General features: G+C 37.8%; 1 protein-coding gene across 4 annotated transcripts in view; it reads right to left on the bottom strand.

Annotated features, from left to right (window-relative positions):
* The window catches only part of SLC10A7 (solute carrier family 10 member 7), a 285,221-nt gene that overhangs the window by 166,239 nt on the left and 95,445 nt on the right, over positions 1–23,537 (bottom strand). The window contains exon 6 of one of the 4 annotated variants that reach the window (XM_027866971.1): positions 11,722–11,945. The exons of the other annotated variants lie outside the window; for them this stretch is intronic. Within the exon in view, the coding sequence (XP_027722772.1) occupies positions 11,901–11,945 (45 nt within the window). The 3' untranslated portion in view covers positions 11,722–11,900. Of the gene's footprint in view, positions 1–11,721; positions 11,946–23,537 lie in introns of those variants that run through there. 4 annotated transcript variants of the gene reach the window in all.

Genomic DNA, 23,537 nt, shown 5'->3' on the forward strand with positions numbered 1-23,537 from the left:
AAGAACCTCAAAGATGATCTAGTTCAGGAGTTAGTAACCTAGACTCTCTGAACATTTAAAAAAAATTTGATAACAGTATGTTAATTTAATTGGTTTTCTTTGCAAAGCCCATGCATTTTACTTTCTGCATTTAAAAACATTATCTGAGAAGGGCTTCACTAGGCTGCCCAAGGGGATCATGGCACAAAACAAAATTTAAGAATCGCTTGTCTAGAACCCCTGTAATCTTACAAATGAGGAAACTGAGGTCCATTAAGAGAAGTGACTCATTCAAGGTCACAAATAAGACATAAACAGAGCCAGAACTCAAACCCTGATGTTCTGGGATTCCAAAAACAGTGGAATCTTTCCTCAACACCATGTTCCACTACACCTATTTTCTTTAGGATGTCACACACACACACACACACACACACACACACACACACACACACACACACAAATATACCTCACTTATCTGGCATAAACTTCCAAGTAACAAAACCTCATCCCTTAAGCACAATTTTAAATTAAATTTTAATGATCTGTATGAAAATGTTTCTAAAACTTATTATAGACTTCCTTTCTTGCCTTAAGAAGCAGACTATATTAATAATAATTTAATCTTTTATGACTACAGGTCATCAGAATAAACATCAGTTTTTCCACTGTAACTTTTTATTACACAAAGGTGCTTTCTGGGGATACTGAGGTACAATACTGAGGTGTTTTTGCTTCTTTGCTAATTGGGACCAGATTATCAGGTCTTACGTTTACATAGAGCTTTATATAAATAGTGCTTTACTTTGTGGTAAAGTACTTTACATACATAATTTAGAAACATAAATTTAGAGCTGGAAGGGGTGTCGGAATCTACCAAGTTCAATCCCCTCAATTTAGGGGACAAGTAAATTGAGGACAAAATCAGTAAGCGACTTGCCCACAGTGACACAGTCAGTAAGCGCTGGAGGCAGAATATGAACCAAGTTCTTTCTGACTCAGCCAGAAGTCTATCCACCAAGCACCACCTTTTAACTCCTTTCAGAACTGGTAGTTTTCCCGTCTCCTTCCTTGCTGTTGACCATCATTACTTCTTGGTGTGCCCATTTTGAAGTGCCTTCCACCAGCAGCAGCAGCACCTTTAATGTACTTTCTGAGAGGAGCTGAAGGTTACCAATGAAATGAAATAACCAAGTTAGCTAAAGCTGTAGCCTTACTTTTACACATAATTCTAAGTCAAAAAGCCTGAGGGTGACTCTTTCTTCTCCTGTGGAATGAAATGCCTGGACTGTTATCCTCCCGGCTAGAGCTTTTCTTTCCTTTTCAAATTTGTCCCTATGTTTTAGATGCTGAGGAGGCAAGAAATATATAATAATATAGAAACTGAACATAATTTTGCGGGTAGGCATATAAGCATGCATTCAACCAAGTACCTATTATGAACAATATACTAAGTGTGAGCATATGTATCTATACACATATTTTGGTTTTAGATTTTGGAAACAGTATATTTTCATATATGTATATACATATATGTATGAATGTATATGTGAGTTCATATATATATACATATGTAAATGTATATATATTCCATCATAGCATATGAATGTAATCAGCAAATACGTTTTTATAAATTTTTTTTTTTGCAAATATGGTTTTAAACCAGTCACACAAGCTCCCTGAAAGAGAGAGAAGGAACTCAAAATAATGGCCTCATGAAATACCTATAGCTATTTTCACTGGTCCTATTTTCATACTGATGGGGCAGAACTTGAAAATGCTGCGAGTGTGTTTGGGACCCTACGTAGCTATGTTTATGCCTCTCTCTTCAGAGTAGTGGATGTTGCTATCAAATAGACCAATAACAAATACCACTTCTCTTGTCCAAGTATGGTAGATCTGTGGTAGAGCCTTCCAAGTTCATACTGGTCTGATCAGTCATAGTCAGACACTGACCCCAACACAGTGGTATCATTTCAGTCCTCTTTGATTACAAAGGAAAACAACCAGATTCAAGTATGACCCCTCTTCCCTCCAACAAATCTCTTTCCGTTACACCAGCTGTCCCCTGGCTTATTCCCAGCAACCCCAACCTACCAGAGCTATATCTGCCCCACCTGTCTATGGTGTACGCTCTACCTGAATAACCAACTTCCTTTCATCTTAAACCTCTTCTGTTCTTAATCCTTCACTAAGATCTGGCTCCCTCCTGATGAAACTGCTTCCCTGGCCACCCTTTCCAGCACTGGTTACACTTTCTCTCTTACTCCTTTATTTATTGTTGCTGCCAAAGAGTTGGAATACTCCTTGCTCCCCACAGCTACTTCCAGACTTTCCCCTTACTACCATAACTCAGTAATCTCTCCTTGGGTTCACTATCCAAATTAATCATTCCATGGAGTGGCTGCTATCTACCCATACCCAGTTCATCCTCTTTCCTTTCCAATGAGTTTGGTGCCTCATTCATCATCATTCTTTTTTTTTATGTTTTCATAATAGGAGCCTTCAACATATATACGGCTATTTCCCCTTCCCTGATCCTCCTCTTTACCTATTCCTCTATTCCATCCCTACACACAGAATTACCACACTCCGGATCCTGCCATTACTCACAAATCTTCCACTTCTATGTTCTTGAAGTATAAACTTATCTGATCATAATCTTCTGGCATTTAAGCTTTCCCTTTGCCTTTGGACCCCTAACCCTGTCCTTTAGTCTCATCAGGACCTCTAATCACTCCACTCCTCAATATTTTCTCGGGCCATCACCCTTGAACTGTAAACTCTCCTCCCTCAGTAATCTCAGATTCTTGGTAAACCAATGCACTATCCTCTGTTCTCAAATCTGCTGTTCTCCTGTCACCGTCAGTGATTGGCATGCTGATGCCAAAATCCAAGCCTGAGTTAGTCCCATCATTTGTCTCCTTTTCTCCTATTCACAGGCTGCCGAATAGAGCTAAAGGAAGTCATTACACCATGCCAATTGGGGCCACTACAAATTTATGTTAAATGATCTCAACTGGGCACTTGCAGCAGCAAGGCAATGCTTGTAACTGGTCTTCTTTCTCACTCGTCTCTCCTCGAGCTTCCCATTCATTGGTCAGCTGAAGAGTTCACCTCATACTTTATTGAAAAAATTAGGGTCACACACCAAGCAAGCACTCCCTCTTCTTACCTCACATCATCCCCCACTATCTCTTCCCTTACTCTAGTCTCTGATGAAGAGGTGATTCTTCTTGCCAAGGCAAACCTTTGATCCCCTCCTCTCCCACCTTCTCCAACAGATTGCACAACCAATCCATTGCTAAGCGTTGTCATTTCTACTTTCACAACACCTCTCATAAATGTCCCCTTTATTCCACTCACATAGCTACCATCCTTCTTGGTTCAAGGCATCCTCAACTTTCACCTGGATTACTTACAATAATCATTCTTATTAGCTTCCTTGCCTCAAGTTTCTCTCTTCTCCAACCTGTCCTCCACACAGCTGCCATGGTGATTGCCCTAAAGAGCAGGTCTCAACGGCAGATACCACAACCACCTCTATTCTCACCACCCTCCACTCCTGTTCAATAAACTACAGAGAATCTCTATTATTCTAGGATCAAATGTAACTTAAATGTTATTTAAGGTTCTTCACAACCCCTTCTTACCTTTCCAAACTTCTCACTCTCTATGCACACTACAATCTAACAATAACAGTCTATTTGCTGTTCTATTTCCTCTCTTCATTCCTTTGCACTGACTGTCTCCCATGCCTGGAATGCTTTCCCTCACTGGCTGTGCCCAAAGGGCTATAAAACTGTGAATACCCTTTGACCCAACAATACCACTACTAGGTCAGTATCCCAAAGAGATCAAGGAAAAAGGAGAAGGATTTATATATACACACATTTACAGCAAGTCTTTTTCTGTGGTGGCAAAAAATTGAACTCTGAGAGGTTGCCCATCAAATGGGGAATAGCTGAACAAGTTGTAGTATATGATTGTAATGGAATACTATTGTGCTATAAGAAATGACGAGGGTAATGGTTTCAGAAAAACCTGGGAAGACTTACATGAACTGATGAAAAGTGAAGTGAGCAGAATCAGGAGAATAATGTATATAATAACAACATTATTGTAATCAACTGTGAAAGGCTTAGCTACTCTAATCAGTACAATGATCCAAGACAGTTCCAAAGGACCTATGATGAAAAATGCTATCCACTTCCAGAGAGAGAACTGATAAAGTCTGAGTGCAAAGTATAATTTTTTCACTTTTTCTTTTTGCAACATGGCTAATACGTAAATATGTTTTGCATGATTTTACACATATAATTGATATCATATTACTTGCCTTCTCAATGGGAGGGGGAGGGGCTGGAGCATGAGAATTTGGAACTCAAAAAAAATTTTAATTAATGTTAAAAAAAACTGTTTTTTAAAAAGAAGAATCCCTGCCTTCTTCAAAAACTGAGATAAAATGTCTTTCTGGTCCCACCTCCAGCCATTTTTCCAATAAGGTTGAATTCCTTCTATTCTGTATGTATCTTGTATGTTTCTATTTATTTACATGTTTTCTCCTCCATTGGTATGTAAGCTTCTTGAAGGCAAGAACTATTTTTGTTTTCCCATTATGTCCCAATGAGAGATTACTGTCACACAGCTTGTGATGCCAAGTTCCTCTGGGCCTCAAACCAGAAAATACTGTAGAAGAAGCCATTTTGGGAACCGGGGTAATCAATGTCCATTGGGACACAATGGACAACTGGCAATAGATCTCTAGCAGAGGATAACAGCAGTACCTCAACCTTAAATCTTCAAATCAAACAGAACAAGATGGGGGTTTTACACAAGTGGTAGGAGAAACAAAACAGGGAGCTAAAGAAGCATGTTTACAGCCTTGCCATCCCACCAGTATGGGATTCACAAGATGGTTTGTAATAAGGTCAGAGGACCTCACTACATTCAGAGGACCATTATTTACATTCATCAAACCAGGCAAAGACAAATGCAGGAAAACCAATGAATTGTTTAGCAAAAAAATAAAATACAATGATATCAAAAGCTATTCAGGGGAAAGTATTTTACTCAAAATAAATTCAAGGAAAACAGACATTAAACAAATCTATCAATAACTTATTAGATGTCTTACAGTTGTCCAAAGAACAGAAACGTTATGACACTTGCCCATAGTCACGTAGTTAGTGTCACAAAGATAGGATTTAAACCCAGGTCTTCCTGGGGACTCCGGATTCCACCACTCTTATCTACCCCACAGCACTGATACAATAGTTTGAATTGGAAAGGAATGGAGTAATAGGCCTGTCTTAATTTATAATTAAAAGAAATGTACTTTTATTACTTTCAGTAACTTGAATTATCTGCTAATAAAGTGTTTCCAAATAGAGCTCCTTCAGGGTCAGTTTTAATGAACAGATAAAATTCATTTGTAATTAGCAACACAATTTGCCTATAAACAATTAATGAGTTACACTCATTGGAAAGAGTTGTTCTCCACAAGTAGTTTAAGCATGTCCCCCACACTCCTGTTTATATTATTAATCTGCTTACTGGAAAATTCTCTCCATATAAGCAATACAACGAAGCCCAAATTGAAATATCACAAATTCTCAATTGGTAAAGTCCGAATTAGCAAGATATGCATCTGTGTACATTAATATGAATACAGAAATACCTTACTAAGTTATTAGGCAATGATGACTACTCAGAAGATGGGCAAAAAAAGGTCTCCTAACAGGCAGAAATGAGTGATCACACACGAAATAAAACTCAAGAACTTTATTCATAGGAGAATCCTCTGTTCTCATTCAGAACCTATTTAGTCTTATTTTAGACATAATTCCTAACAAGCTTAAATATCAGCTTCTCAGGATCCCCATAGATTACAAGTGTCAGATCAGAAGAGGAAAAAAGATCTCCAATTGGCTGATACATAGGACACAGGGAGAAGTCATGAATGACAATCCAACAGCAGGGGAAAAGACAGAGTTCTAAAAAGCTAACAAAAATTCAGGCAGGCAACACTGTTGTCTGGACACTGAGAGTCATGACAAACACCTTTCTTCAACAAATCCAATCCAGTACATTTATCATGCACCTATCGTGTTCAAGGCACTATGCTAGGTCTTAAGGAGACTCCCTATCTTTAAGGAGTTTACTTTCATGGAGGGGGGAAGGGAAAGGTGATGGTACATGTTTACAGACAAATATAACGCAAGGTAGGTCACGATGGAGGGAAAGGAAAATCCCAGCAAAATGCTTGAAGAAAATGGTGGGGGAAAAAAAAAGAAAAAGAAAATGGTGGGGATGGTGGGGGTGGGGAGAGACACATTTTATAAGGGAGGATCAGGGGAGACTTCATAGAAGAGGTGGCACCTGAAAGAGAAGGATTCTCAAAGGCTTATCCATAGAACTTAATCAAGCCTGAGAGAATCACTATAGAGTACAAAAGTTAATCATCATATAGTACGAAAGTTAATATTCACAATGTTAACCTGAGTCATCAAGAAAATGTTAAATTATGCCAATGTTAAAAAGTTAAATTATTATATACTCAGTTTGACAAAGATAAATGTGCTTATTTCAGAAATACTTTTATTCCAAAACAGTTAGTTTATTTATCTAATGTAAAGTCTAAAGGAATAAATGCTTGGCTCTATTGACAATTGAGTTATTTAGAAAGATTCTCCTAAAAGTTCCTTTCAAAGTTTTATTTGGCATGTATATAGGTATCTCAATCCACAGAAGTTCCCTTTGGGGATACGGAGGAACAGGCCCTTATTTGACCAATTTTATCTCACACATAAGAACATAAAATGATTAAGCCAAGAGGCCCAGACATGAGGGGGTAAATGGGAAGAGAAAGACAGGGAAAAGTATTCCCTGATCAAAGTCACCTTGGAGAGAAGAATGCAACCAAATCAGTGCAGGGGACTGGACACATCTTTACATGTCAGTAGAAGAGTCTGGCCTACCAGTAGGATGATGGTCAGAACAAGTGGAAGCACAGAGGAAGAGGAGGAAAATCCAGAGAGGGGCTGTCATCCTGAGATAATGCCAGGTTAATCCAGGTTTTACTTGCTCCTCCCGGTTCTGTGAAGGAATATTTGGGTCATCTGCCTTTAAGGGGCAGGAGTTCTATAGGCAGTGACTGGGCCTCTAGCAGACACATCTGATGAGTCTCTCCTTGCTAATAGCATAGATAGGAAGGCGTCAATTACCAAAACTGCATGAGGAAATGGAAGTGTTCCAGAAAACAAGAGACCTTTTTTTCTGCCAGGAAAGAGAAGAGGCATCCTGTCCTGAGAAAGGTTAGGTCCAAGAAACCAGAGGTTTTTTGTCTGACCATAGCTGTATGTATATATACACCCATCTATATATAAAATGTATTGGTTGATGCCCTCTACACAGGCTGGAAAAGTTCCCATTGTTCCCACCCTGGAAATTAAATTAGTTTAAAAGACAAACAAACAGAAAAAACTTCTGAAAAATAACGGAGAGAAAGAAGCCCTGGGAATCAGGCTGACTTTTTTCAGGAATATGTGACACTCTGAAGACCACTCCTTACACCAATGACATTTCTACAAAACACACTTCCAGAAGATGGTCCTAAAGATTTCCGGAAGCAATTTCTAGAAGCAAAAGTTCAAATTTCCAGCAACTACTCTTAATTGTACATTTGGCCATGGGCTTGGGAGGCCATGGGGGAAGAAAATAAGTGAGAAAGAAACTGGTGATTTAACCTCTAGTGTTCCCCTAAGGACAAACATTTGTCTCCTTGACAGCGAGGTGAAAGGGTTGTGGCCAGCATACTTATAGTTGGGCTATCCTCTTTCTCTGCACCCTGGGGATGGCTGATTTTTAAACAGGCATCATCTGAACAGATGATGACGATGAACTGCGTGAAGGACTCAAGGAGGAGGGGGAGGAAGAGGCTGTGCCCCACATAAGTCAGCACAGCCTCCCAAGGAAGCCCTGTTCTCCAGCACGGTCACGAGATTTACCATTGGCTGATGGGCATCCTGAGGTTCAGCTCGAGGCAGAAGTAATCAACCATATAAATTATCAACTAAACATTTGCCGTCAAATGTTACGAACAGGGTGGTTCTCCTCGATAATCGTTAACAGTGCTTTATGAAATGGATATCCTCAGCCTGGATATTTCTATTTTCTATATAAACCTCTAATTTTTAGGGTTTGTGATTCTGATGTGAGACTTTGCTTCAGGCTGAAATCCAGCATAAAAATGAGCCCAATTTTTACTCTCGATGAATACACATATCCCCAATTAGCATTAATGTGATTACCCCCATGCATCAAAAAGAGTAATCGGAACCATGACTTTGCCTAAAAGCAAAGGCCCACACTGTTTTCAAAAGTGAAAATCACAAGAGCCATTTAGAAACTAAGGGCTCAGAAGAAAAATAAAAACAAAAATCTGGGTATCAATTTCATTTTAGAAATTACAGCGTGCTCCTTTGATGAAGGGAACTTAGCCTACTGTGTTGTGTTAATACTTTTACTTTGAAAAACAGCGGAAGCTGACTGACCTCAATCGATGTAGAAAAACGCAAGATGTCTCCTTTCCTTCTGGTTGAATGTTTATTCAGCAGCTCCTCAGTAGAATTTCTAAGTATTTTATAGGAAGACAGAAGTAAGTGTAGAGAACAGTATGAAAGTTAGTGAGCACAATGAATGCATACACGTCAAAGAGAGGAAGAGAGTTGGGCATTCTCTTGGGTTGGGGGACAGCAGGGTGGGGCCAGGCATGGAGAAATCGGGACAGACACTTGACCTACAATCCAGTGGAGCCTAGGTCTGTCTCATGTGTCCAACCTGTCTTAAGTATCTGTCTGAAGATTTCCTAGTGAAGAGAGTTCAGATTAGCCAGCTGATGGCTGACAACATTAGGTTCCAAAGATCTCCATGGAAATATCCGGCTCTGCCTTCTCACCCAATCTCCCATTCTAACTTCCCTTTGCCTTCTAGATACCTACCCTTGAATATTCCACCGCCATCTTAAATTGTGTCTAAAATAAAATTCAACATCTTTTGACCAAAATCGATACTCTCCCCAAATTCCCTCCTTGCAGCATTAGCATTTCCATGTGTCTTCCCGTGACCCCAGCTTGGAACCTCACAGTCTACTTTGATATGTGGCAGAGATTTCTGCCAATCAACTGTATCAGCCACACCTAGACACAGATGCCACAGCCCCTTGCCTGAAGGAGGGGTTCAATAAACATTTGTTGATTGTACTCAGAGTGATCTAATGTCAGGTGAGTTATCTCACCAGGCTGTTGCGAGGGTCAAAGGAGATAATCTTTATAAAGCACTCATTAGAGTGCCTGACACATAGTAGGTGCTTCATAAATGTTTATTCCACCTTCCTCTTATCCCCCAGTTAGACACAGGAATGTGTGTGTATACAAATTATAGACAGATAATACTTTACACACATTCATATAAATATTTGTAAAGCGGCATGGTGTACTAGTTGCCAGAGAGTTGGAACTGAAGTCAGGAATACCTGACTTCTGATCCCACTTCACACACCAGCTGTGTGACCCTGGGCAAGTTCTGTGACCTCTCTCTCCCTCAGTTATCTCATCTCTAAAAGAGCACCTATTTAACAGGGTTGTTGTAAGGACCAAATAGGACATGTCTAAAGCATTTTGCAAACTTTAAAATGCCTCATAAATGCCAGATTTCACTATTGTCATACAAATATGACATGCATGCTACTATTACGTAGACATAAAACATATATACTCAGTCCCAGAGATCTGAACTCTAATAGGTGAGTGTTCACTTTATCTTGTCCAGGACCCGGCCACACACATCCCAGACATTTTGACACCACAAAGCCTCCATGCTAGCCGTCTTCTCCAGATGGAACCTTGGACACCATCCCTGGGAGGTTAGGCATTGGTAAGTTAGCTTTGGCCTTATCTTGTCCAGAATTAAGCCTCTGTACCACCTCCCGGACATCTCCAAACAAAGCTCTACACCTCCCCTCCTTTCAGCTCCCCTTTGGGTATTGTCATCATCCATCAGAATGTAAGCTTCTTGAAGGTAGGGATAGTCTTACTTGTTCATATCCTTCATGCGTAGCACAATGTCTGACAGAAGACAAGTGATTAATAAATGCCTTATGTATTTCTCACATGGAAAGCGTATATCACGAAACGTGTACAGGTACGTACATATGTATGCTTGTGTATGTGTATACACATATATATATGTGTGTATATATGGCATAATCCAGAGAGAACATACTGAACCTATAGAAAATGACCTACTTTATGCAGATCTCTATATATACAGACATATATCATACAGACATGACTTCATCAGTAGAGAGAACTACCTGGTGTGAAAACTCTTTCCACTGATGCAGAGCGCCAATTTATAGTGTGAAAGAATTGCCAAGGGGCAATGAGAGGTTAAATAACTTGACCAGGGTCAGTAGTTGTTTGCATGCATGTGCACATGTGCACACACACACACACAAAACCGAAAATAATTCCTTCCAAATTCTGCCAACCAAAGCTGATTGTGAAAATTAAAATTAGGTAAAATTTGTAAAATTTTGTAGAAATTTTGTAAATTTTGTCAAAATTTGTAAAACAAAAATGTAAAATTACGTATGCCCTCTTCTTTCCAATATTCTATGATTTCCCAATATATGCTACATTTTTTGTACACATCTTTGATGCAACTTTCTTGGAAACAACACCTATATCTACTCAGTGATTTGTTCTTTCCCCTTTTTTGTTGTTATTGTTGTTTAGTCATTTCAGTTCATGACTCCATTTGGGATTTTCTTAGCAAAGATACTGAAATGGTTTGCCATTTCATTTTACAGATGAGGAAACTGAAGTAAATAGGGTTAAGTGACTTGCCCCGGGTCACATAGCTTGGTAAGTGTCTGAGGCCAGATTTGAACTCATGAAGACGAGTCTTCCTGACTCCATGGCTAGTGCTCTATCCACTGCGCTACTTCGCTGCCCCTTTACCATTTCCTATTTTAGGTTCTGGAAGAGATGCCCATACTTCCAAATGCTGCTTCCCAGAGCTCTCTTAGAGGACAACTAAGAAGAAATGTAACAAAAAATGAAAACATAAGTCAAGTGCAAGTCCTTTAGGGCAGGGATTAATTTTCCCCACACCTAATACTGTGAAATGCACTTAGTAAGAACTGAATACATTTCTAGTGAATGGACATTTAGAAGGGTAAAAAAACAGCTAGTTAGTTCTTAGACCCTCACCATTTTACCAATTTTATTTAATGATTATTCACTGGGTGCCTGGGTCTATAAAAGGTGATTTTTGAGGACTGAATAGAATACAGAAATATAGTTCTTACCCACCCAGAAGCTGAAAAAAAAAGTCAAAAGATAAAAATATGGATCTGTAAATGGAAGCAGCTAAAACCAGCTAGAAAGATGACAGCGAAGTAATGCAAGTCTGTGAATTCCACATGGCACACCTGATGTGAATGGTTACCACGAGTAAAGTAACATAGTCAGTCAAACTACCATGCAAAGAAGAGCATTTGGGCACTGGAACCTAACAAGAATATCAAGTGAGAAATAGATTGGAAAGAGTTGTTTGGTTTTTAAAAGAAAGATCAGTTGTGTTAAATTGAATAATATTCAACAAACATTTATTAAGCACTTTATTAGGCCCTGGAAACATAAAGATAAAAACGGCACAACTGTGTATGGGAGCCACAGAAGAGAATGGATAAGAATCCCAGGGAGGAAGTTGTTCTACATAAAATGAAGACTCACAATCTTAAAAATAACAACAAAAGGGCATCTGGAGACTGCCCAAACCGCTGGTAATCATGCATTCTTTCTCAGTGAACATCACTCGAATGTATACAAGTGAGTCTGGTTTCTTTGGCACTGTCAGCATTTCTCAAAGAATATTAATTTATCCAAACAGTAAAATGCCTGGAAAGGAAAGGAATTTTAACACCATGAGAAGTCAAAATTATGTAAATGGCTCCACTGTGTCACCCTTCCTTTAGAAAACATGTTGGCTGTGTTCCAAGGTCTTTACAAAAATCCTAGAGAACACCACTCTCCACTAAGCTAAAGGAGAACACAGAGGCATTTTTGTTTTCTTAAAGCAAAGAAGATTTAACCAACTAGTTTTATAAGTATAAATTTGCTGTCTGGATAAAAACACTGGTGCATCTTCATTCCAATCTAGGCAGGGAGAGGAGGATTGTCAAGGCTCTTCAATAACATAAATTTCTAGTTTGATTTTAGAATAATAACATCACTGTATGAAGGCAGCTTGTGCAGCAAAAAGGATGCCCAGCTTGGAGACAGGAAAACTTAATTTCAAGCCCCATTTCTGACAATGGTCACTCCTGGGGAGCATGGTTTAGCAGAAAGAGTTCTCGAATTGGAGAGGTTCAACCTGGGTTCAGTTAAGACTCAATCACTTGATGCTTTGTACAACCTCAGACAAGCTGCTTGACCATGCTATGCCTCAGTTTCCACATCTGTACAGTGAGGAAGTTGGACTCAATGAACCCAGAAGTCCTTTTAGCTCTGAATCTATAATCCTAAACTTCTTAAACCCTAAACTTTCCTCGTATAAAGCTGGTGAGCTCCAGTGCTGCAGGGAAATCTCTTTTCATGCCAGCAGTTCCCCGAATTGAAAACATCACACAATATTTTGAAAATGGACAATTTAGTAAGCCTGAGAACTGGAATTTTTCTGAATCTTAAAATAAACCTCAATGTAATTCACTCCTGAGAAGTCATAACCAAGGAAATAACACAGCATTACACATACAAGAGGGAATGGACATCAAATATAAAATATATCTTAGACTTCAACTAAGCCTATTTATTAGAAATTAATAGAATGATCACATGTTCATGATTTACACACACACACACACACACACACACAAACGTCACAGTTACCATCTTATTAGTGGTAATAAGCTACCCTTAGTGAAAAAAACATCTTCAATGATAATTTGTAAAATAAGTTACACTTTTAACATTGTTGTGATCATATCCTCTGTGGAAGTCCTTATGGGGTATTCAGTTTGATCTTCCAAATGGAGAATTTCAGTGAGTTTGGAACTCATTTGTTAAAAATATTAAAATGCAATAACTTCAGATTAGTTTGCAAGAACAACTAGTTATTATTAGGGAAAATGGAAATTTTTACTAACCCAATTTTAAAAACAACCTTTGCATAACTGGTAGATAGGATTAAAAAGCAAAATATAATCTCATAAATTCAGTCAATGATACACCTTTTCCACTTGAACCTAAGCATCTTTGTGATGTATCTTCTCCTGCAATGAGAGTGAACTTGGCTCCAGGCCTTCAAACTGCTGCAGCAATTTGTAAAGTATAAAACCAAGATTCTTAAAAAACTGGAGCAGGGGCAGCTGGGTTGCACAGTGGTTAGAGCTCTGGCCTTGGGGTCAAAAAGGACTTGAGTTCAAATCCAGCCTCAGACACATAACACTTACTAGCTATGTGACCCTAGGCAAGTCACTTAACCCCAATTGCCTCACCAAAAAGAAAAAACAACAACAACAACAACAACAAAAACTGAAGCATATTTAATAATAATGCTCTTACTAAACTATTGCTAATAATATTGTGGTGAAAGAAAAAAGATTTTTTGTACTATTATTAAATAAAATTAAAAATTTTTTGTACTATTACTAAATAAAATTAAATAAAAATCATCCTAAATATTTATTTTAACTCATCCTTTTAAATTTTCTACTTTTGTATGTTTTATATATAACATACCCATATATCGTGAGTACATTCTTAAGAATTCTTTAATGATAGGAGTGTAGAATCAAAAAATTTTGGAGATCTATGATCTCTAAAACAGGCCTAATTATATACCTTGCAGGGTTCCAGTGAGGAGAAAGATGTACGAATGACCCGATAGTGAATTCAGGGTACCTTGAAGGGAATGGAATATTACTGTGCAGTAAAAAATGGTGACTGTGATGAATTCCAAAATATTTGGTTAGACTTATATGAACTGATAAAGTGAAATAAAATACAACCAAGAAAACAATATACACCAAGTCAACAAAATAAATGAAAACATTCCTGGAAGGAAGGTGAACTCTGAATAATGGAAAAATCAGTGGAAGTCCTAGAGAAGAGAAAACCTGGCTCCTCCTTCCTCACTACAGAGCTGGGGGCCAACTTGGACAGAATATTGTATACACTGTCAGACAAAAATTTCTGTACTGCACGTTTTTGCTTTAACTGTTTTTCACTGTCACAAGGGAGGGTTCAATCTGAGGCTGACATAAAGATGAAGAGGATGATGGAAAGACACAAACAAACAAATAAAGTCAGAGCATCCGACCCCCTCATCCCAATTAGTATTACTTACATAAAGCAATAAGCATTCCTCATCGCTTTGGACAAACAGCACATAGATTGGTGAGACAGAAAGGTTTACGGTGAATATTCAGGATAGCATTATTGCAACCACAAATCATTACGGTACCATAAAGGAAAGCTCGGTTGGTGACAGGGTAACTAAATAGAAGGTATCTAGAAAAATAATTCAAAATGTGATCCTCACCAACAAATATTTTAAATGGAATGTTACAGCTGGAAGGAACTCTGGAGATTATCTCAGCCAACTCTCTTGGATGACAGCATTTAGAGCCAGGAGGAAGCAGTTTAAAGACCATCTAGTTCAGTTTTAGAGATGAGAAAACTGAGTCCCAAAGGGACAAAGCAGCTTGTCCAAGGTTGTAAACTAGTAGTAAGTACCAGAGGTATCAATTAAACCCAATTTCTCTTGCTTCAAGTCCAATGTTCACTCCTATATACCACACTAGAAGAGATTTGAAAAAAAAAAAACAAAAAACAAAAAAAACAAAACCTGAGGCTAGAAAGTACAAATAATTTGCCCAAGGTCACGCTGAAAATGAGTGGCAGACCTGGGACAATAAACATTTAATAGGTGCCCACTATGTGCCAGTCACTAATTAAGAAAGACAAATCCCTGTCCTCAAGGTGCTTACAATCTGATAAAGAAAGACAAACCACAAAAGGAAGTTGAAAAGGGAAAGGGCACTGGGCATAATGATGGTAAGCTGAAACCAAATAGTGTAGCTGTAGGGAAATGAAGAGATGGCTGAGTTTCTGGGCTCTCTTTAATTTTAATTTTCAGTTCAAAATTCTCCCCCTCCCTTCACCTCCTCCCTCCACCATTGAGAAGGCAAGAAAAATGATACCCATTATAGATATGAAGACATGGAAACCATTTTTCCATATTAGCTATGTTTAAAAAATACACATTTTAAAAAATATTTAAAATTTAATTTAAATTTAAAAATTAATTTAAATATTTAAAAATATATTTTTAAAAAGCAAGAAAAATAAAGTTTTAAAAGACTATCTGGAGTTTCTTTAAAGGGAAGTTTCGGGAAGAGCTTTTTGCTCATCCTCATTCCCTGGCCAATATTCTTTCCCATGTCACGTTCCCCCCTCCCCGGGCTCTCAATGCCCATCATTTAGTAAGTGCCAATTAGGAATGAAGAGCAAGGAAATGCAAAACTCTGGCCGCTGGATAGAGATTAAGCAAAAAGGATGAATTATCAAGCTTGTGTTGATAAGGGCTTTAACATAGTCCTCTGAATTCAAGCATTTTAGAAAACAACTGCTGCAAGATATACTAAGATTAAGTCATAACAACAATAGACCAATAAACTCATATCAATGGATCAAATGTTCTGCTATGGAAAAGAAAATTGCAAAGGATCATGGTGTTTCTTTTGGAATGTTCCTACTTGGCAGAAGTATCATGAAAACCATTGCAAAAATAAGAATAATAATTGAGTAGCTCTGGAGAGAAGACTAATGAAAATGTGAATGAGTAGTAGCAAATAAATCTAGGCACATGGAGAAGCTTCATGTAGAACTGGCAGAGGCATACCTAGGGTGGGGCTAATGGGGCTTTGCCCCAAGGCATTGAAATTTAAGGGCACTATCAGCACTTACATTCCTACAGCAACACAAAAAACAACTAAGTTAACTACCTCTTTAACAAGAATAATTAATTAAAATTTTAAAAATCTACCAAATGATATGTTTCCTTCCTGCTCCTGTCTCTCTAGAAATAGCCCCACAATGTCCCTGGATCTCTGGCTCCTCTACATATAAGCAGTGTTCCAGAATATCTTACTACTTTCCAGACTGAATTTATCGTTAAAAGTTGATTTGAAAGTGTAGTTGACAACATTTACCTTGGGCACCAAAACTGGTAGTCCAAGCTCCAAGGGACAGCATTCCATGAAGCTCTGATGATCATCCAAAAAACTGTGAGTCCACTTGCTATACCAACAGGAAGCTTTATCCCAGTAATGGATCATTATATGGATCAATGGATCCATAGCCAATGGATCACTGGTTACTGAGGGCCAATCAATTCCATGAATATTTATTGAGCACCTACTATGTGCAGGACCCTGCGCTAGGCAATGGGGATACAAATAACCCACATAAAAACATTCTCTGTCCTGAATGAGGGTACTCCATCTATTGGGAGGATAAAAACATGTCTGTAGGTTAATATAATAGAAAATAAACTGTGAAGGGAGCAAGGAAGAAACAGAAGAATTGCTTTAGCAAATCTGAAGTAAGGGAGAATACTTTTACCCTATAATTACACTAAATTTTTAAAAGATGATTTACAGCTGTAAAACTGTAAAATAATATTCACACTTTCACCTAATAATTTTGTAATTTCATCCTAAAGGAGCTATCAAGATGATTTTATACAATTTGTTCTTTCTGGCTCCATTATCCTTGGGATATCAACTTCCCTTCCACCCTTAATATTTGCTATTTGCACTTAATATTTGCAAATTAAATTACTAAAGATCAAAGTTAGTCTTTCATAATTGCTCAATCATTCTTCTATGCTTGGCCCCATTTTACACTTCAAACAAACAGAATTTTATTTTAAGTAATTCTATTAATGTCACGTGTAATATCCTAAGATAGAGACATGATTTTTTAGCAGTCATGAATACTGATTCAATTATTTTCAGGGAGCAGCCATATGTCTGGAGGTGCAAGAATACAAAGCTGGACATCCAGGAAAACCCTTAGGATGGAGAGAGACCAGGAGAGATGTTGGCACCTTTTATCCAGGGACAATAGAATCAGGGGAACCGGGCCTGCCACATGGTTCTTATCACGGCTGCTATTTGTATCATTTGTACTGCTAGACTGTAAGAGTCACTTTGTTTTATTGTTGTTTTTGTAAGAGCCTCTTAGATAATCTAATATGTTTAACTTTTAAATCTGACATTATGTACACTGCTCTTCCATTGAGGGAGGCGCCTACAAAGAGAGCCTGACTTCTGATCACAAGCTGGTACTTCAAGAAACCTGCCTAAACAGAGGATTGCACTTCTTCCTTGGAGCTAGCACAATAAAAAAAGAAAAAAGATGTGTGTTCTTTCTTCCATTCAAGATGACAGGTCCTTCTGCTGATTGAAGTTTCAGGCTTTAAATGGATGCATTTGATTCCCTGAGAACAAAAGGTAGCAGGAACCAGACTGAATGAACCATGCTAGGCAGAGCCAAATAAGGCATTTGTGACTGTCAACAGAGCAAATTGCATCCTGACTTTTCTCAAAAACACAAGAGTAAAGCTTCTTAGAAGGGACCCATGTTACCTCAAAAGCCTGAGACCAGGGATAGATTTTAAACTTCCAAACTTAGCTTCTTTGTAAAATGCAAAGGGAGGGACAGACACTGTGGAAGAAATCTGTGTTGAGGGGTGAGGGAAGGTCAAGGTTTAAAAATATGTATATAATTCATGGCAATTAATAGTTACTTTTTCTATACCTTTATAGTTATCTACACATATATATGTATATGTCTATATCATGGTAGAAGCAATATACAGATTCCTTCCCCCCACCCCCATCCATATTAGGCTAGTTTGTTTTTCAAGATACTGAAATAATCCTCTAGATTTGATGGCTTAGAGGACTAAGGACTCTTACGCTATTTCCTCATTTCCGGAGGAGGAGAGGTCTCTTAGATTATTTGCTACTAGATTATATGAACTGAAACTTTACTCTGCTGAATAAACTCATGGAGTTCTCAAATGCCTTATTCATATATATATATATATATATGTATATATGTATATATGTATGTATATGTATATATGTATATATACACATGCACACACATGTATATATGTGCCTATATACACAATATATGTGCACATACATGTATATATGTTTGTGTGTGTATATATATGCACATACACATTTACACATATTCTATTCTTCTTGAAGGAGTCTCCATCTTGTAGGAATCATGGGGCTTCACCTCTTTACTTCTCCACCTACCCTGATATTTTCTGAAGTTACAGTGACTTCCAAATATGAGTCATGACTGGGACAAGTTCTAAGAATCAAAAATAGACATTAGAACCAAGAAGCCCCATCTTTAAGAATAGGGGAAAAAAAGGAAATTTTGTAGCACATCAGTTTTTGGGAAATTGTGTTAATACAATAAAAGCAGGAAATGAGGAGTGTCATAAGCATACTAATCAAATAACAATGATTAAGTGCTCATTAGGTTCAATGTGGTCAACTAGTCATTATTTTAGCAGGTTAAGACTCAAATTTATGAAATTTAATCTAAATTTCTACCAATGGTAGTGGTCATGAGTCCCAGGGAACTTATTATACATAAGGATTAGGATAAGGATTACAACTGTGATTTCATTGGGTATATGGAACTCCCAGGGATGGAAATTCCCTCTACTAACACAGTTCAGTGCCATCTTATAATTTAAAATACTGGCAGGTTGCCTAAAAAAAGAGGCTAAGTAACTTACCCAAGGGGATCATAAAGACAGTTCTCATCACAGGCAGGACCTGAACCCATGTCTTCCTGGTTTCTAGGGCAGCTCCCTCCGATTATGACATGTCACCTGTATTATAAATACCTTACCAAAAAGTCTTCATGTTTATTCATTCTATTCAGCTTAGTTCCACAAATATTTATTCACCAGCTGCCATGTACAAGGAAAGAACTATGCTAAGTAGGTGCTGGGAATTCAAAGGCAAAAATGAAATAATCCTTGCCCTCAAAGAGATTATAGTCTGTGGGGTTGGGGAGTGGGGGTGGAAGATACAGTATGTACACACAAGAAAATATAAAGTAAATATAAAAAAATAAAAGTAATTTTGAGAGACAAAGAGTACTAACAAGTAGAGAAAGATCAGAAAAGGCTTTTATGTGGGCAGTAGCTCTGGAGGTATCCTATGAAGGAAGCCAGATCTTCTTCAAGATATTTATTGATTTATCTGTTTGTTTGTCTGTTTGTTTTAGCCAAATAGATGTACATAAACACGAATTTTCACAGTTTGGGGATGACAACATTTTAAAAATTAATTTAAAAAAAGATGAAGGTATGTGGCATTTGTTAAAGGGTAATAAAATAACTTCAGTCAATTGGCTAGTTCTACACCACTAGATTTCTTTAAATAGTAATGAAATCATTGCTTTAAAAAAAATCCATCATTATTAAAATAAAAAAAAAAACTTGGCTCAGCCTCTCCTAAAATTAGATTTGTAAGTTGCTGGTCATTCCCATAATTAAATCTATGTCACAAATTTGCAAGAAAAATGGACACTGTGACTAATGCATTTACTTGCTGCAGAAGTCCTGTCAAGTAATATAAGGTATTATGCTGTTAAAATGCAATAGGTACAGATTCTATACATTTTTATTGAGCAACAAAGACCCTTTTATACTTAGGCTGACTATTTTAGATTAAACCTTGTAGAAGAAACAAATCCACAGAGCAGTTACCACAATATTTCTGTGCTAAAAATATTGCTTGATACGTAAGCACACAGGCATGCAGGCTTTCTGACTAGGAAAGGCAAGCACAGGCTATGCTAGGTTTACTGAGGAGCAAGTTCCTGTTGGATCATAGAGATTTCCCTTGTCCCAGCTTTCCCTTTCAGACAGCATGCTCCCCAATGGTTCTTTTTTCTAATCCTTCAAGGATGAGATTCAGAAATCACCTAGAGCAGCAGTTCTTAACCTTTTTTTGTGTCCTGGACCCTCTTTGGGAATCTGGTGAAGTCTAAGAACATTTTTATGTTTATAAATGCTTATAAATAAAGGAAACACTAAATTTCTGTTAGAAGTAAACAAAAATAAAAATGTAACTTTTACCATCCAAATTTATGGACAGTTCTCTGCACTGTAAAGATGGGCAAAATCCTTTCGTCACAAAAATCCTGTGAGGTAGGAAATGTGTTATTACTCCCATTTTATGGTGACACTGAAGTTCAGAGGGTCAAAGTGATTTCCTCAAAGGTCACCTAGTTGGAAAGAGAATGAGCTGGGATTTCAATCCCTCCCTCTACATCCAGTACCCTTTCTGCTACACTTAAAACCAGTTTCCTAAAGGTTAGTTTAAAACTGGTCCCTTCACAGTCTTGGCCTCAGTGAGCTCTGGTAAAAGACATTTCTTATTCTTTGAGTTTAGTTCCTTCATTTCCACACCTACCATGGTATAAAAGAACTTAGTCACTTTCCTTTCATAATTACATGTTGATATCATGGGAAGAAAGTTCTCCAATAGTGAATGAATGTGCCTGTCTTTCCAACAATGACTATTGCTACTCATTTCCATTTTCTTGCCAACTGGCAGGGGGCTAAACTGTTTATAATCTTCAACCATGTAGTGTCACTACTGGGAATATAACCCAAGAAAATCAGGGACAAGAACAAGGGTCCAATATATACCAAAGTATTGATAACAGCACCATTTGTGGTAGTCAAAAAAAAAAAGAATAGGAAACAAAGAATATTCATTGATTGAAAAATGGCTAAAAGAAAGTCTTGTAGTATATAAATGTAATGGGATAGTTTTGTGCAGTGACTGATAAGAGAAATTCAGAACCACCTGGGAAGACATGTAGGAATTAATTATTCCTATGATAAAAGACTTGTAGAATTAACACACAATAAAATAAGAAGAACCAGAATAATAACATACCAAATAACTACATGTAAGTGAAATGATTACAAAAAAGGGGGAAAAAAAACTGAGTAATTGAAAAACAAATAGTCCCAGGGACCTTTTGGTAAGGGTACTTACTCCCCTCTCACTATCTCAGGGAAGAGGGAAAAATATTGTGTACTGTATTGTATGTCACATGAAAAGGGTCAATTTGTTGGTAGTGGAAGAGGAGTGAAGGTGGGAAAAAGGAGAGAAGTATTTCCAGAAATGACTGTGATAAAAAAAAATTAAAAACGAGGATCAATCAAACTTCTTTAAAATGAAGACAACTGAATTGAAAGAATGCTCTACTTGTGGATAAGATGCAAAACAAGTTATATACATTGGGACAAGAGTAGGACACAAAGTGGATTATTTGGGTAAGTTAGTACTGGAGTAAAACCTACCAGAATAATCTTATGCATTGAATGAAAAGGGAATAATAAATAAACACAAGCCAAATAAAATCATGTCCTTGCTTCACAGAAATGAAAAAGGATTGAAGGCTGGTTGACAACCACCCTTTGCAACATTCAAGTCAACAGCCCCTACACCTTCCGCCAGTGTTAGATAGAAGGGAAAAGACTGATGAGGAATCATCTTGGCAGAGAAGTGTAGAATTTAGGTGCCGAATGAGGCATTCTCTCAAACAACGTGGCTGCTTGTTTTCTACACTGCATTCCTTTGTTCCAAAGAAGGAGCTGGGTAGAGGTTGGAGGAGAGTGGAGTAAGTATTGGGAAGTGATAGCTAAGTAAAAATTGTGGATTTTTTGTTGGTTTGTTTTCTTTTCTCTTCCCAAATAAATCTATTATTTATTCATTTTTAACATTCATTTAAAAAAAAAATTGAGTTCCTACTCTCTGTCCCTTTGGTTCCTTCCTCACCCAATGAGAAGGCAAGTAATATCTGGAGAGAACCAGGGCTAAGGCCAGAGGACAACTGAGGTAATTAAGCTGGGTTACAGGAGTGAGAGATGGCTAGATCTCCCTCTCCAATCCTTCAGTGGCAAGGAGATTTTTAAGTTTAACTGTTTTTTTCTCTGTCCTGACACCTTCCTCTTTGATGAGCTTCTGGAAGTAGCAACAACCACTACATCAAAGGAGAAGAATGTAGTAATGAGAGGCACTGTATAAAAAATGTAATTCCCCACCCCTACCCCTATCCTCTTCTGGAAATGAAAGTAAAGTATCTGGGAAAAAGAAATTTTTGTGGGGAGTGAGAAGAGGGTAAGGGAAGAAGCATTTATAAAACACGTACTAAGTGCCAAGCACTATATTAAGTGCTTTTTACAACTATTATCTCATTTGATTCTCACAATAACCCTGAGACGTAGGTGCTGTTATTATCCTCATTTTCACTGCTGAGGAAACTGAGGCAAAGAGAGGTTAAGTGACTTAACTGGGGTCACACACAGTATCTGAGGCCTAATTTGAACTCAGGTCTTCCTGACTCTAGACCTAATGCTCTATCCACTTTACCAGCTAGCCAGCTAGTCCCTAGCTGATAGGGACTGAACCTGTGATTCCACTGCTACAGTAAACTCCCTGTGGAACTTCATTAGAACACAAGACTCATACCAAACTCACATGCCCAATGTCGCCATTTCTTTTCTTACCTTTCAGACTAATTTTTTGGGGGTATGTGTAAGGGGGGGGCTGTTAGTGGGGGAGGGGGGCAAGGAGACCTGAAGCTGGAGCATGACCAAATCATAAAATCAAAATGTAACTCTGGTAAATCACTAATACTTCTCAAGCACTGCACACCTTTTGAAATTAAACAAAGGCATCTGGAATCCCTAATCCAATTCCCCTGAGAATCACCACTCAGTGTATTTGAGAAACGTTCCATGCTTCATATGTGGATGCAAAAGCATGCAAGCCCGCTGAACTTGGCTTTATGCACAGCCCTTCCATCATCAGGATTATTTCATAATAGCAAAAACCCTGCTCACCAACCACCCAGAATTACTAAAATGCTATCAGATTTTATTAAAACCCCATCAAGTGGGAAATCTCAAATCGCTTATTATGCTCTACAATTATTGTAAAGCGAACTCTTTAAATGAGAGGAAGAGATAATGACATTAACTTCTTAACTTAAAGCAATCCTCCATGGCATGATTCTAAAATATTCTCTTGGTCTGAAATTTATGTAAATTGAATTCATCTATCATTAGTTATTACCAACCCAGCTACATAAAAACAGTTTTCTGTAACAATTAGTTCTTTAAAACACTGTGTTTTAATTAGACCTGGGATGTTATTAAGCTCACTATAAATATGGACAATGTTTTATCTGGTGCACCCAACTACCTGAAAACTAGAAAGTAGTTTTGGAGATTGTTTTTTTCCTTTAAAAAAAAATTCACCTTATCGATGCACTTCATTCAAAATTTAAAATACAATGAGGAATTCTAAACTTCTTTACAGATGCCCATACATGAATACCTGAAGACTGCTCACTTCTAGT

This window comes from Vombatus ursinus, unplaced genomic scaffold (genome assembly GCF_900497805.2).
Source record: "Vombatus ursinus unplaced genomic scaffold, bare-nosed wombat genome assembly UNPS02014784.1, whole genome shotgun sequence".
NCBI lineage: Eukaryota > Metazoa > Chordata > Mammalia > Diprotodontia > Vombatidae > Vombatus > Vombatus ursinus.